Source organism: Peromyscus eremicus, chromosome 1, assembly GCF_949786415.1.
Source record: "Peromyscus eremicus chromosome 1, PerEre_H2_v1, whole genome shotgun sequence".
In the NCBI taxonomy this organism is placed as follows: domain Eukaryota; kingdom Metazoa; phylum Chordata; class Mammalia; order Rodentia; family Cricetidae; genus Peromyscus; species Peromyscus eremicus.
Window position 1 is genome coordinate 63,786,937 of NC_081416.1, and position 14,562 is coordinate 63,801,498.

The 14,562-nt window shown below is 46.9% G+C and overlaps 1 protein-coding gene across 1 annotated transcript; it reads left to right on the forward strand.

Moving 5' to 3' along the window:
• Positions 1–1,409: 1,409 nt before the first annotated feature.
• On the forward strand, positions 1,410–3,451 carry LOC131899039 (MAPK-interacting and spindle-stabilizing protein-like). The gene has a single exon (XM_059250406.1). It carries the CDS (start codon positions 2,201–2,203, stop codon positions 3,386–3,388), a length of 1,188 nt encoding a protein of 395 aa, XP_059106389.1. The 5' UTR covers positions 1,410–2,200; the 3' UTR covers positions 3,389–3,451.
• Positions 3,452–14,562: the final 11,111 nt, after the last annotated feature.

Genomic DNA, 14,562 nt, shown 5'->3' on the forward strand with positions numbered 1-14,562 from the left:
CTTGTGTAGGGTTGAGGCCTTGTGGGCTTTTCTCTGTCCACTACGGCTGTCCATTGGTGCTGTCCTTGTTTAGCTCGTGTTTGGGAAGTCATGTTGGTGAGACTTTATGGATGTAGCTTCTGATATTACCAGGAGACACTCTTACAGCCAACTAAGTTCCTAGTCATCTGGCTCTTACAGTTTTTCTGTCCCCTCTTTCACAATGTTCTCTGTGCCTTGGGTGCAGGAATGTTTTGTACATGTATCCACTGGCGGGGGGCTCTACAACTGCATTTTCATTGGTTGTGGTTTTCTGTCTGTTGCAAAGAGAAGTTTCCTTGATGATGGATATAAGGACAGACTAATGTTTAAATTGTTAGGGATTATGATGGTTTAGTAAATTTGTGGTTATACATTTTCCTCCAGTATCTATAACTTCACTAGCACTTGAGTAGTTAGCTAGGCTTCCAGTACCAGGCATCATTTCCTTGTTTTTGAATGGGTCTCAAGTCCAATTAGAGACCTGTTGGTTACTGCCAAGGTATGTGTGCCACTGCTGCACCCTTAGGGTTATTGTGACATGCTGGGTCGGACTGTTGGTTAACTTCCCTTCTTTGGAAGCTTGCATGGTGTCTTCTTGTACCATGAAAGCTAGCCCTCAAGGAGGGGGTATTTAGGTCAATTCTAGCTCAGGGGTCTCTGGGCCCAGTTTCTGAACAGGTATCTTCAGTTCATGGTATCTTTAGCAGTAGGGACTTAGGTTCCACTTCTGGGGAGTGGTGATAACCAAGGACAACAGCAATACACCGTGTATTTGGGGAGTCTCTTGGACAGCCCTACCAGGGATATTTTGAGACCATTTCTTTCAATCTGACAGGTTTTCACATAGGAGAAGCTTTACATTTTAGAGAAACCCAGCTTAGTTTTTCTTCCACAATTGTGGTTTTGGTATTGTGTCTAAAAACTCATTGCCAAACCTGAGGTCACAAAGGTCTTGCCTATTTTTTTTTTTTTTTTGTAATATTATGTGTTTTACTATGCCTTGTCTTTAGGTCTATAATCCATTTGAGCTACTTTTTTGAGAAGAGTCCATCTTTGTCTGAGTTACTTGTTTTGGCTTGTGGACATCTGGGTATTTCAGCACCTTTTGTGGAATAGACTTTCTTTGTACCATTGTCATGTCAAAGATCTGTTGAAACTTGTGTGAGCCTGTTTCCAGACTAGCTTTTCCATCCCATTGTTTTTATTTATTTACTTATTCCAAGTATAATGCTGTCTTGTTTTTTATCACTCTACGAACTTATTTGAAGTTAGGTAGTGTCGATCCTTTGACTTTGCTCTGTTTTGATGATTCTGGAATTCTGATATTCTTTTGGTGCTTATGCACTCTTTTTTTTTTTTTTTTTTTTAAGATTTATTTATTTATTATGTATACAGTGTTCTGTCTGCATGTATGCCTACAGGCCAGAAGAGGGCACCAGATCTCATTATGGATGGTTGTGAGCCATCATGTGGTTGCTGGGAATTGAACTCAGGACCTCTGGAAGAGCAGCCAGTGCCCTTAACTACTAAGCCATCTCTCCAGCCCACTTATGCAGTCTTGTAGGGCTGGTACACAGGAAAGAAATGGGCTTTTGTGTGGTGACTCTGTCCTGCAACCTGGCTGTGATCAAATACCAGGAGGTATTTTTGTTGTGGTCCATTCATTGGAATTTTTCATGTAGACAGTCGAATAATTGGAACAGAGACTTGTTTCCTTTGTTCATCTACCTCCATGGTCTTTCCCTTTCTGTAGTCTTTGTCTCCCGTTAACTGGGACTTCTCTCTGATGCTGGCCGAGTGGTGAAATGGGCACCCCAGCCTTGTACTTCCTGATTGCAAGTGGAAACAATCTACTTTCTCACCATTAAGGACGAAGTCAACTTTAGTTTTTTGTAAATGTTCTTTCTTAATTTGGGTATTTTCAGTCTACTAGAATTTTTCTAATATACAACTATCCCTTTTAAAATCAGTCTACAGGACTATTTTCCAAAAACAACAGTGGAAACATTTCCAGAACCATCTCTTTTCACACTGCTGCTCTTTACATGCTCTCCTTACCCCCATTCTCTGCATGCTGGCCCCTCTTTTCTCTGTCCCCAACCACCCAGTCTCTACCACTTGAGTCTTCCCAGGCCTTTTTTTCAGTTTGCAAAAGTGGCCAGACCACTAAAGGTTCAAAATGGGATCTAATCAACCAGTTGTTTTGTTTTGTTTAGGGCACAATTTCCTTTATGAAGCAGACTTAAAGCAGTCAGCTTGCTCAGGCTGGTTCTCCATTGCCTGTCTCTTTGGATTCATTACCACTATGCGTCATGCCACAGGTTCAGATCTTGCCGGGAAAATGTCAGATGAATTTTTGTTGGCGTATGTGCTGCCTGAACAGTCCCCTGCCAGAAACTCTGCTGTGAGCAATGCAAAAGCTGGCCAAGCTCCTCAAGGCTGGCCGGGCTCCGGCCCTCGGAGTATCATAAGTGCTCCACCTGCTGTGCTGTCTGGACTCCCACCAAGTATAGCACCCTCCGCTGTATCTTTTGGACCAGCACCAACAGGAATGTATCCGTCCATCCCTCCAACTGGACCACCACCAGAATCTCCAGCATCCCTTCTTCTTTCTGGACCTTCATGTCTCCAACCTAGTGGCCCTTATTCAGCCCCTGCTGTACGAGGCCCTGGTCCCACAGGGCCTTATGCTACACCAAATATACCCTTTCCAGAGCTACCCAAGCCGTATGGTGCACCCGCGGATCCAGCTGCAGCTGGTACTTTAGGTACACGGGGATCCATGTCTTCTGGACTTTGGGCATCAGGAATAGGAGGGCAGCATCCTAATATGCCATATTCATCTCCAGGACCACATCCCACTGCCCTTCCTCCAGTGTCGGGAGCACCGCCTGTTCCATGGGGCACTGTGCCACCGGGAGCCTGGGGACCACCAGCATCATATCCTGCCCCTGCAGGATCATATCCCATGCCAGGATCCCATTCTGCTCCGAATAATCCTTACCAAATGATGGAGCCCTCAGGACCTTCTGGTGCTCCATCAGTGCCTGGTGGCCCACAGAAAACGAACGAAGTCCCAGGTGGCTCCCGTCCTGATGCATCCAACCAAGAGAGCACCCCGGAGAGCACCCCGGAGACCACCGGACAAATGAAGCAGCTGAAGGTAGATGACAAACCCATCAAGAGGAGACGTTCTAAGAGGAAGAGGAAGCCAGTAACTTGGGGAGACATCAAGACTTTAACTCATGAAGCTGAGACCTTGGGGAAACAACAAGGACACAATACTACTGACCCCAAAATGATGCTGTTATGTTTAATGACTATATTACATGTTAATTCTCAGCGTGTCAGTTCAGAATCTGAATGACTTTTGTCGGTGGGGATAAAAGGCACACTTGTAATAAACAGTATGATGTTGTTTTGACAAAAACAAAAAACAAAAAACATACCACTACTTTTTTGTTCTGGGCCTTGTCCAACTTTGCAGGATTGGTTGTTTTTAGTGGGGTCCCTTCGAGGAATAGCTAGGTCCTCAGGTTTCACCAGTATACCAACCAGCATCAAGTTCTGGCCTCTCTAGTGCAGAAGTCACAGAAGCAGAGGCAGCTAAAGGCTTCCCAGGAGCCCTAGCTCTCCATTAGGATCTGCCCACACCCTTCCAGATCAGTGGTCAGGGCTGCAACACTGCAGGGTTGGTGGTGAAGACCAGGCCCACACCACTGAGGACTGTGGCGTACCAGGAATGAAGCTTGCCCTGAAGCTTGGCACCTGCCTCTTGTGGGGTGCGTGGGGGAGTCAGCCTCTCTGAGACCCCTCACCCTAGTCTACCTTCACCAAGTTTCCTTGGTTGGGGTGGCAGAGTTACCTCAGTGAGGCTCCCCTTTTCAGATGCCGCATGCATCTTCTGGGTTACAGGTGCTACTGCAGGTGTTCATACACATGACCTTGTTAGAAGGAAAGTACAGAACATGGTAGGAAACATAGACAGATGGGGAAAGAGGCTCACCACAGGGTGGTGCTCTTGTATCTCATTTTAAGGGGATTTTTTCCCCAAGGTAACAATTTTTTTTGTTGTTGTTAACTAATTTGTCTGTAAAATGAACAAGAAGAGGCCTGAAGTGAGATAAGTACTGTTGGGATTCCTTGGGACTTTTGGGCTTGTCTTCCTCTTCCTCTTCACCAGAGCCGTCTTCTCTCTAACATCCATTGTTTCAGGTGAAAGTCACTGGGCTGTCCCCTGCAAGACAGAAGGAAGCAAGATGCTCACTGCTCATTGGATTGGTTGGGTGCTGAGATTTTCTGCTCAGCTGCAGAAAAGGCACACAGTTCTGCACTGGGAATTGAACTGGGAACCCCCGAACAGTGAACTACGTTGCCAGTCCCCACTGCTGTGACCTCTAAGGAAACGCTAAACTATTCTGTCTGGGTTCCATTTTTTAACAGGCATCAGGTTTCCTCTAGAGTTCCTAGATAGACAGAAATGTGCCACTAGTGAGTTTTCTAAAAGGCTTTGTAACAAAAGGCTTAGAAGTTTTCTTTCGCCTTGGCACTAGAGAACCTGTCCGTTAAGAGGAAAGAAGCTATGGGAAGAGGGGGCCTTGGCAGCTCACAAGGCCCTGTAACTCCAGCTCCAGAAGTTCCAATGCATCTGGCTTCCATGGACATCTGGACTCAGGTACATATTCACATGCAGAGACTTGCACATATACACATGAGTATAAATAATAGACATGTAAAAAGAAGCTATTGGCAATGCTGTAGCTCAGTTACTAGAGTGCTTGCTTAGTATAATCATATCACATAAACCGGGCATGTTGTTGCACATCTGTTATCCCAGCACTCAGAGGTAGAAACAGGAGGATCAGGAGTTCAAAGCTATCCTCGATGCATAGTGAGTTTGAGGCCCTTGAGTTACACCAGACTCTGTCAAACAAAGCAGATTTACCACATTGCAGGTGTAATTGATAGAATTGATAGAATTATAGGTGTAACCTAGGGTCTTTGGAGCACTGCCATAGTTCTCCATGGTGCAAAGTTGCAGGTGCAGGACTGGATCCTTCATTAGGACCAAAAGTGGGCTTGAAGAGTCCTGAGGGCTTGGGACATCTTGCAGTCTGAGGTAGCACCAGATGACCAATTCCAGGGTGAGGCCACAGTGGGTAAGTACTATCTAGGCTGTAGCACCTAAGAGACACAGAAGGAAAAAGAAGGAAGATCCAGAGCAAAGGACGGCTTCCTTTTGGGCAGAATGGTGCGGACCCCCTGCTCTCATCTGCAGGATTGGCTTGTGCACTGGGTCTCCCTCCCCTAGCACTGAGCCTAGCCCAGGCACCTGGTCCTTAGCCCATGCTCCTGGCCTCTAGGAAGCTCTGCTCCTGAAAACAGGCTTTTTGCCTCTGTGGCCTGGGGCTGAGTGTTTCCAAGCCTGGAACAACCTCCTATTTCAAAGGGGGCATTAGGGGAGTGCCTGCAGGAGATGACCTGGCTGCAGCAGAATATGTTGGCTGTTGGTTCAGAATGAGTCCCAGTCCTTTAGATCTCTGCTCAGTGCTGCTAGGGACCTGGGCTGGATGGTACTTACAGCAGCTAGGAGCAAAGTGATTGCTCAGTCCTACACTAGTCTCATACAGCCTGCCTGCCGTGTGTGGCGCCATCATTTGCTCAGGAAATTATTTTGAGACAGACTTGTATGAGGGAACTTTGGGGGACCTGAACACATCAGGGACCATGGAGACCCTAGCCTCCCCATGACTGGCCAGTGGCCCTGGCTGCTTTGAAAAGCCAAAGATATTTTGTCCCTCAGGGCAGCAAGGCCAACTTGGGTGAGTTTCACACATTCTTGAGTAAGAATGAATGTCCTCTTAAGGCCAGAACTGAAAAGCCCCAGGCCACTTTTTTAATGACCCTTTAGCACCTAGTCACTGAGTCCTAGCCCATGTGGATTTCCTACTCTTGGTTGTGGACTGATTGATTTGTTTAAATTTCTTTCCAGCATGCTTCTGAGGACCCTCTATACCCACAGGCAGGCCAACTGTTGCCTAGTGTGCCATCAATCAGTATATCTGAAGTTCCCATGTCTATCCAGGGCTACAAATGTCTCAGAACATAGGAGCAGACCCTTTGGGAGTCCTGGGTCAGAGTCTGTCCTGGGAACTGAGCAAGACCTTTCTGAGTGACTGGCCAGGTCACCTGAGTTACCCATGGTTAAATGTGGCCAGTGAACAGTTGAAAAGCCTGTAGCTAGAAATAGGCCGTGTTCATGGTGTGGGCACACAAGGCCCTCTCCTCCCTGGGTACTTTACAGTCTGAGCAGCCTTCCTGTGACAGAAACTATTTTAAGAAACATGAGGCTATAACTCATTAAATTCTACTAACCCTCTCAATTATTTGACGTTTTAAATACGCATACTTCAAATGGCTTTCTGGACATTTCTATCCCTACATCTGAAGATTCACATCTCTTTAATTCGGAGCTCATTTTGTGTTGAATGTTGCAACACTTGTCATTTCAAACTAATATATTAGAGTCAGGGGAGAATAATTTACTTGGAAAATCGAGACTCCATAAATAAAATAAATAACAATACATAAGCAATTTGAATACATTTACAGAATACTGAAGTGGAATGTCAGCCTAGAGTTTTGCATACTCTCATTAACTGACAACACCAGACTCATGCCAACCTGTGCCGGAAGTAGAGGATTTCTAGAGGCCCCACCTCTCCCCCTCCCTCCCTTATAGCTCTTGGGCCATGTAGGTGATGGTGGAGGTGTTTGTCTCTCACTTTAGGGAGGGATGAGAGATCCAGTACAGGTGTGGAAGCTTCCTGGGCCTTGTTAATGACACCTCTAGGACTGTTGTGAAATGAAGTTGGCAGGAGAAAATTTGTGCATTAACTCCCCCTGCTGGGCAGAGCTTAGTCATACCTCTCAGACTGGATGCTCTGTGTTCTATTGTCTCAGAAACATAGAATGTCCTGCAGAAAAATGATGAGCTTCTCAGAACACTGATTTTACTCCACAAGAACTTGTTCACATATTTTTAGCATGGCGGCTCATACTGTTCCTTATTTCAGCACTTGGGAGGCTGAGGCAGGAGGATGGTGAGTTCAGGGCCAGCCTGGGCTACATATTGAAACTGTTTCAAAATAAACAAAACTAAACAGAGACCCCATCAACCAGTGACAGAATTAAGGACTTTGTTATGTATCACAAAATATTGACATTTACAAGGAAAACAACTAAGCTGTATTTTTTCGTATGAGTGTCAACTGTAGGCCACACCCCCAATGCCTGTTAAAGTGTATCCAGTTGTCCCTCTGTCCAGAAGCTCCACAGCCCTGGCCTCTTATTGGGCATGTGGTGTCATCGTCTGTGTTCCCCCCTCCCCCCAACACCCTCCCAATCTCTTAAGGCAAGTTGCTCAGGGTTAGAAAGCCTCACCAGTTGAGTGTGGCACCCACCCCTGGGCAGGCCTGTGCCTGGTATTCCTTACCCTCAGCCTGGAGCCAGCCACTCTGATTTATTTAGTTTTTCCTTGGTGTTGGAGATGGAACCTAGGGCCAGCTTTTGTAGTGAAGGGGAATCTTCCAGGGTTTTCAAGTGTAAATGGAGGCAGAGTTTTCTGTCCCAACCTTTTGGTCCCAAATAAACACAAAAGCTTATATTAATTACAAAACGTTCGGCCATAGTTCATTACTAACTAGCTCTTACATTTAAATTAACCCATTTCTATTCATCTATGTATTGTCATGTGGCTCCTTGCCATAGGTCAAACAGCTTTATTACTAACCAATGAGTAATACATATTCACAGCATACAGAAGGATCATCCCACAGCACCCAGGGGCTAGGTTAGCACTTTTCCACTGAGCTACTACACCCTGGACTGACCTTTTGTGCTGTGTTGGGGCTGAAACCCAGGGTCTTGTATATGCTGTTGCTTTTGGTTACTTTTCTCATAGCTATGATAAAATGCCCGAACAAAGCAACTTAAGGAAGGCAGGCTTTATTTTTACTCAGTTTGGGTGTGTAGTTCACCATGACAGATAAGGCATGGCAGCAAGAATGAGGAAGCTGGTCACATTACACTTACTGTCAAGGAGAGGAGAGACAAGTGCTCCTGCTCAGATTCCTTTCTCCCTCTCCTCCTGCTCCTCCTCCTGCTGCTCCTGCTCCTCCTGCTGCTCTTCCTCTTCCTGCTCCTCCTCCTGCTGCTGCTGCTGCTCCTCCTTCTGCTCCTCCTCCTCCTGCTGCTGCTCCTGCTCCTCCTCCTCCTGCTCCTCCTTCTCCTGCTCTTGCTCCTCTTCCTCCTCTTGCTTCTCCTCTTGCTGCTCCTCCTGCTTCTCCTCCTCCCTCTCCTCTTCCTCCTCCCCTTGCTCCTCCTTCTCCTGCTCTTTCTCCTCTTTCTCATTCTCCTTCTCTTCCTCCTGTTCCTCCTCCTCCTGCTCCTCTTGAGACGAGGTCTCACTCTGGAGCCCTGGCTGGCCTGGAGCTTGCTCTGTAGACCAGGCTGGTTTCAAACTCACAGAGGTCCTCCTGCCTCTGCCTCCCAAGTGTGAAGATTTAAGGTGTATGCCACCATGCCTAGACTAGCTTTCTTTTTATTCAGCCTGGGACCCCAGCCCATGGCATATGATGGTACAACCCATATTTAGGGTGGGTTTAGCCATTCAGTCAGACCTCTCTGGAAACACCCTTACATACACAGCGTGGGCTGTGTTCCCTGTGTAATTCTAATCCAGTCAAGTTGGCAGTGAAGATTGACCATCACACTAGGCAAGCTCTCTGCTGCTGGGCTACTTACCCAGTCTCCAACCATTCTCTCTCTCTCTCTCTCTCTCTCTCTCTCTCTCTCTCTCTCTCTCTCTCTCTCTCTCTCTGTGTGTGTGTGTGTGAGCTCGATGTATGCCTATGTGTGCACCTGTGCATAAGTACCTGCCCATTTGTGTGTGCACATACAGAAGCCAGAGGTTCATGTTGAGTGTCTTCATCTATTACTCTCTGCCTTATTTTTTAAGACAGTGTTGCTCACTAAACCCAGAGCTCGCCATTTTAGCTGCATTAGAGAGCAAGCTCTGGGGTCCTCCTGTCTCTGTGTGCCCTGCATTGGGGTTATGGATGTACATCATCATACCCAGCTTTGACATGGGTGCTGGGGATCTGAACTCAGTGCACAGCTAGCGCTTTACCCCTTAAGTCTCCCCAGTTCTTCAACTTTGGCCCTTGGATCTCTTCATTAAAGATGTGGCAGGCCAAGTATGTTAGCCCTTTGGTCTGGGAGTCCATTTGGATGTTACTCTCAAGGCACATCTCTACCATATTAGGGGGAAGACAGGGGTAGAGTGGTTGAGAATGAGATGAGCTTCGCAGAATGCTGGCAGGAAGTGTGCAGAGCTGCGTGACTTCCATGGAGCTTACCCACACAAGCATCTGCCAGGGGCTTTTATTTATTATTATTATTATTATTGTTGTTGTGTGTACCTGTGGTATTTTATGTGTGGTATATGTGCACATGTATGTGTGTGCATGGGTGTGCCCTGCAGCTGTGTGCATACTCCTGCAGAGGCCAGAGAAGGATGTTAGCTGTCCTGCTTTATCATTCTCTGTGTTAATCCTTTGACTGAATCCTAGGCTGGCTGTCAGTAAGCCCCAGCTGTCTTCCTCTTTCTGCCACCCTCCCCAAACTGCTGTGGTTACAGGCTGCACACCTGGCCATGCTCAACCTTTTGCATGGTCACTGGGATCCAAACTCATGTCTTCCTGTTGTGAAGCTTTCTTACCTGCTGAGCCATCTCACCAGCTCTTGCCAGGCAGGGGCTTTTAAAATGCTGCTTCTCGCCGGGCAGTGGTGGCGCATGCCTTTAATCCCAGCACTTGGGAGGCAGAGGCAGGCAGATCTCTGTGAGTTCGAGGCCAGCCTGGGCTACAGAGTGAGTTCCAGGACAGGCTCCAAAGCTACACAGAGAAACCCTGTCTCAAAACAACAACAAAAACAACAAAATGCTGCTTCTCAGGTTAGTGTGGTGGTACATGACTATCATTCCAGCATTCTGGAAGCAGGCATACGAGGAGCAGACATTCAAGGTCATCCTTGGCTACAGAGCAAACTCAAGACTAGCCTGGGCTACATGAGGCACCCCCTTCCCATCTTACACACATACACACAAAGGGGGTTTCTCATCTGAATTTGGAGTGTAAATAAGAAGACACCATGGACCAGGGAAACAGGAAGCTCCTAGAAGCCTTCTGCCAAATGCATTTTGCTGGCTGCTCCTGCCTTCTTGTGGTCCTTCCTCCCAGGGCTCTTCAGGGAATGGCCTCCTGTTTGTCACCATAAATTAAGCATGCTAATTTTGGACAGCATTAACATGTTCATCAGCTCTGACTTTTAAAATATTTAAGTTCACAGCAGTTCAATTTTCCCCCTTAAATGGACTAAGAACCAGTGTTGATTTATTCAGCCTATTCAACATAATTGTGAGGTAAGGTCTTAACTGCAGCTTATTAACACTTTCAATAGGGTGCAAAAAAAGAAACTTTCAACTGAGATAAAATTCTGGCATAATAATAAAAGCAATTATGAAGGCGTTAGGAGGAGAAAGGTCAATGGTAGGCCTTATGTGGGTGAGAGTGGTGGTTTAATCACTAAACATGGATTTATGTCACCTGAGATTCCTCACCAGGAGAACAACAGTGCTGTTCTCTCTAGCCAGCCTTTTACTTGCCTTTCTTTCACTTTCCCCGGGCGACCAACATGGTAGAGACCCAGTTTGCTGCTTCCAGGTGGGTACATTCCAGGAGCCCACCCCTGAGCAGGAGGGTGACCCTCCTGTGTTGCTTCCTGCCTTTGGGACTCCTCAGTGTCCTAGAACTGCTGAGGAGACCTGAACCCACCTCTTCTCCAGATGCCCTTGAAACACAGGCTGGGAGTATATGATCCCAGGGAGCTGGAAGGTCCCATGAAGGAACTGCATGCTGGGAGGGTTCTGTGTGCAGCTCAGTATGTGCTGCTAGCCATACACAGCTGTTGAGGACTTGAAACAAGACTCTTGAGACCGAGTTAAAGACTAGTTTATTTATCTGTAATTTGTTTGAATCAAAATGAAGTGGCCATATGTAGCCAGGGGTTACTATTGGAATGTGCAATTTTTAGCGGGAGGCTTGGAGTGGATCTCTGTTTATATCTGGTCTGGTTTCTCCTAAGGAAGACCCAGACTGCCACGGTGCATGCTGGGAAAATCCGCTGCCCTAAAAGACCACAGAGAGGCTAGTATTTGAATGACAACCGTCTCTGTCATGGCAAGTCCACCCTTTGACCATCCCTCTGATTCTTCTAATGAACCAACTTCCTGTTATCTCCACTGATGTATATTTAATATCATATTTGTTTAATTTTTATGACCAATTGTTACGGTTTGAGGATAGTGTTCCTAACAGGTACATTTGCCAAGGCTTGGTGACCAGCAGGTGGCGCTGTTGAAAGGCGATTGCCTCAGGAGGGTGCAGATTTTATCCGGGAAGAACACACTGAGTTGAACACACTGAGTTCAGAGCTGGATACATTAGGAAGTCGGGCCTGGCTGGAGGAAGAGGTTTGCTGGGGCTTGCCTTTGAAGGGTGTACCTTGCTTGCCCTTGGTCTCTTTGGTTCTCTGATTTCTCTTTCCTGGCCACCATGAGGTGAGCTGCTCTGCTTCATCCCATGCGGCCCACCGTGAGGCTCTGTCTGACCACAGCCCAGAAACAATGGATCCAATAACTGTGGATTGCCCCTCTGAAGCTGTGAGTGCAAACAATCTTTTCTCTCAAGCTGTTTACTTAAGGTTCTTTGTCACAGCAGCAAAAGCCCGACTAACACCCCAGTCTCTGGTGACTCGTGACCACATTTGTTCTTGGCTTTTTGAGAAGTCTGGAGCCATCTCTTCCCAGGCCCTTGCAGCAATAGGGCATGTATCGGTGAGGGCAGGACTTGAGCGCTATCATGTGTGGTCCTAGGACTCCTGGAACTTAAGTGGCATCGGGTGGTTTTTAATAACAATGGTCGTAGTTGAGGAGACTACCTTTCTTTGGTGTATGTCACTCAGCATTGTATCTTCCCTGTTCCTTTTTAAGGCCTCCTGATGCTACATTGTGTGGATAGGGCAGGGTATATACAGTTATATATAGGCCTGAGTGTTGGTGTCACCCTGAGATCTGATCCCCAGTGCACTAGTATTAGAGACTGAGCCTTCAGGAGGCAGCTAGGCCACAAGGACCAAGGCCTCGTGAATGTGGTTTGTGCCCTTGTAAGAGAGGTCTCTTGCATCATTTAAAACTCATTTGTGTCTTCCACCGTGGGAAGACAGCGTGAGAAAGTGCCACCCGTGAGGCAGACAGCAGGCCCACTAGATGTTGAATGTGTTGGTGGCTTGACCTTGGACATCTCAGCCTCCAGAGCTGTTGTTTATAAGCTACTGAGTTTATGGAATTTTGTTATGGCAATCTGAACAGATCAAAGCAACATATTCCTTATCTATTTGCCTATTACTTACCTACTGATGGATACTTGGGCTGTGAATAACAGTGCTGTTAACAAGGTTTAAAGAATGTGGTTCAATCTGTTTTCAATTCTTTTTTTTTTCTTCAGAATTGGGGATTTGAGTCAAGGACCTCATTTAAGTCAAGCAAGTGCTCTAACAATTGTGCAACACCCCTAGTCCTACTTTCAATTTTTTTGGTGTCTAACCAGAAGTAGACTTTCTGGATCATAAAGTAGTTGTGTTTTCAATGTGTGTGTGCTGGGGGTGGGTGTGCATATGTACATGTGCCAGGGGCTGACATCAAGTGTTGTCCTCCATTGCACCCCACCTTAGTTTTTGAGGCAAGGTCTCTCACTGATTGGCTAGACTGGCTGGCCCCCAATCCTCAGGGATCCTTCTGTCTGCAGTTCATCACCTGGGATCACAGATATGTACCATGACTGACTTTTTTATGTGGGCACTGGGGATCTGAACTCAGGATCTTAGGTTTGCACAGCAAACACTTTACCCACTGAGCCACCTTCCAAGCCCTGTTTTTAATTTTCTGAAGGGTTGTGTTGTTTTCCACACTGGCCATACCATATACTTTCCCAGCAATACACAGGTTTCACTTTCTCTTCATCTGCATTCATACTTGCTGTGTCCGACCTTTTGGCCATGACCATCTACAGTGGGAGGCAGTACTTCCCTGTAGTTTTGATGGGCGTTTCTCTGGAGGTTGGTGGTCTGGGATGTCTCTCATGTACTCATTCACCATTTGCGCAACCTTCTTTGCCAAATGAGATGCTCAGGTCCTTTGCTCATATTTGAATTGGGTTGTTGATTATTTACACATACTGCATTTGTAAATTATTCGTATTTGTACCTGTAAGAAATTAGGGCTGGCTTTTCTAATCCAGGCCAGGAAACACTCAGAAGCCAGGCCAGGGACTGTGAAGGGTGACTTGTTAAACTAGTTGGATGACCAGCTGGGGCTAATGCAGAGGCAGGGTTATAGGCAGACCCCAGAACAGGGCTCCATGGCTATTGGTGGGAGCATCTCAAACCACCCCAAACTTCAAGATGAGAACTCTGCTGACAGAATGGGTTCATTAGTGTCCTTTAACTGCAGGGAAGATCAAATCCCAACCTAATTATTTATAGAAGTGCAGTTTCCTCCTCCGTGAAAGCTGCAAGCTTAAAAAAAAAAATGGCATGAGAGGCATCTGCCTGGAGAGAGACCAAAGGTGATTTGGTGACATCTGCCAGGTCAGTCAGCACTCACAGCAACAAACACATCCAAAGATGGGATGCCTCAGGTTGGTGGTGTCATGAAGGTGGGGAACACCTAAAATGAGTGATCCCTGGTCATTATTTAATCACGGGAGAGACTAGGGAGCTAATACCAGCTCCCAGGAATAGGATTTAATGAGGGAAGAACGGGGCAAGAATTAATGCAGAGGTCAGCAAAAGACATGGAATCGCCTGGAATTCCTAATGAGCCCTGGTGTCCAGATCTGTTCTGCTCAGGAGTACTTGGCAATTAGAGAACACAGGTGGGTAACTTGGCAAGAAAAACAACCCCAGCATTTATTTAGTTCTTGACAATTGACAAAGCCTTTGCACACTCTGGCTTGGTTCCTTGCCAAACCTTTACATGGGGATCCTTGGCCTGGAGCCCAGGGCCCGAGTGGTCAGACCTTGGTGACTTCTCAGCATATCATCTCCAGCTCCTGTGTCCTTGCTGAGCCTCACTGTCACAAACAAGATGAGTTGAGCTTGCTCTAGACCACCTGCAGAGTGAGAGGCAGAACCATGGCCTCCTACCAGGTCATTCCCATTCTCCCCACCCCTGAGCTCACTGAGGGTAATTGGTTAGACTTCACTGGCAGTGTCTGGTTGTCTCTTTCAGATATCACCAGGATCTGGCAGTTGGAAAGGGCTCAGCTGGCCACAGAGCTTCTGGCAGGTTGGGGTGGGACATGCAGTACCTTGTGTGAGCGTCAAAGCTAACTTGCAGTTGGGGGCTGCAGTCTGCCCTGA

What these genes read in the sequence shown, in the direction of transcription:
- LOC131899039 (XM_059250406.1), top strand. Translation starts at nt 2,201, where the DNA reads ATGGGATCTAATCAACCAGTTGTTTTGTTTTGTTTAGGGCACAATTTC.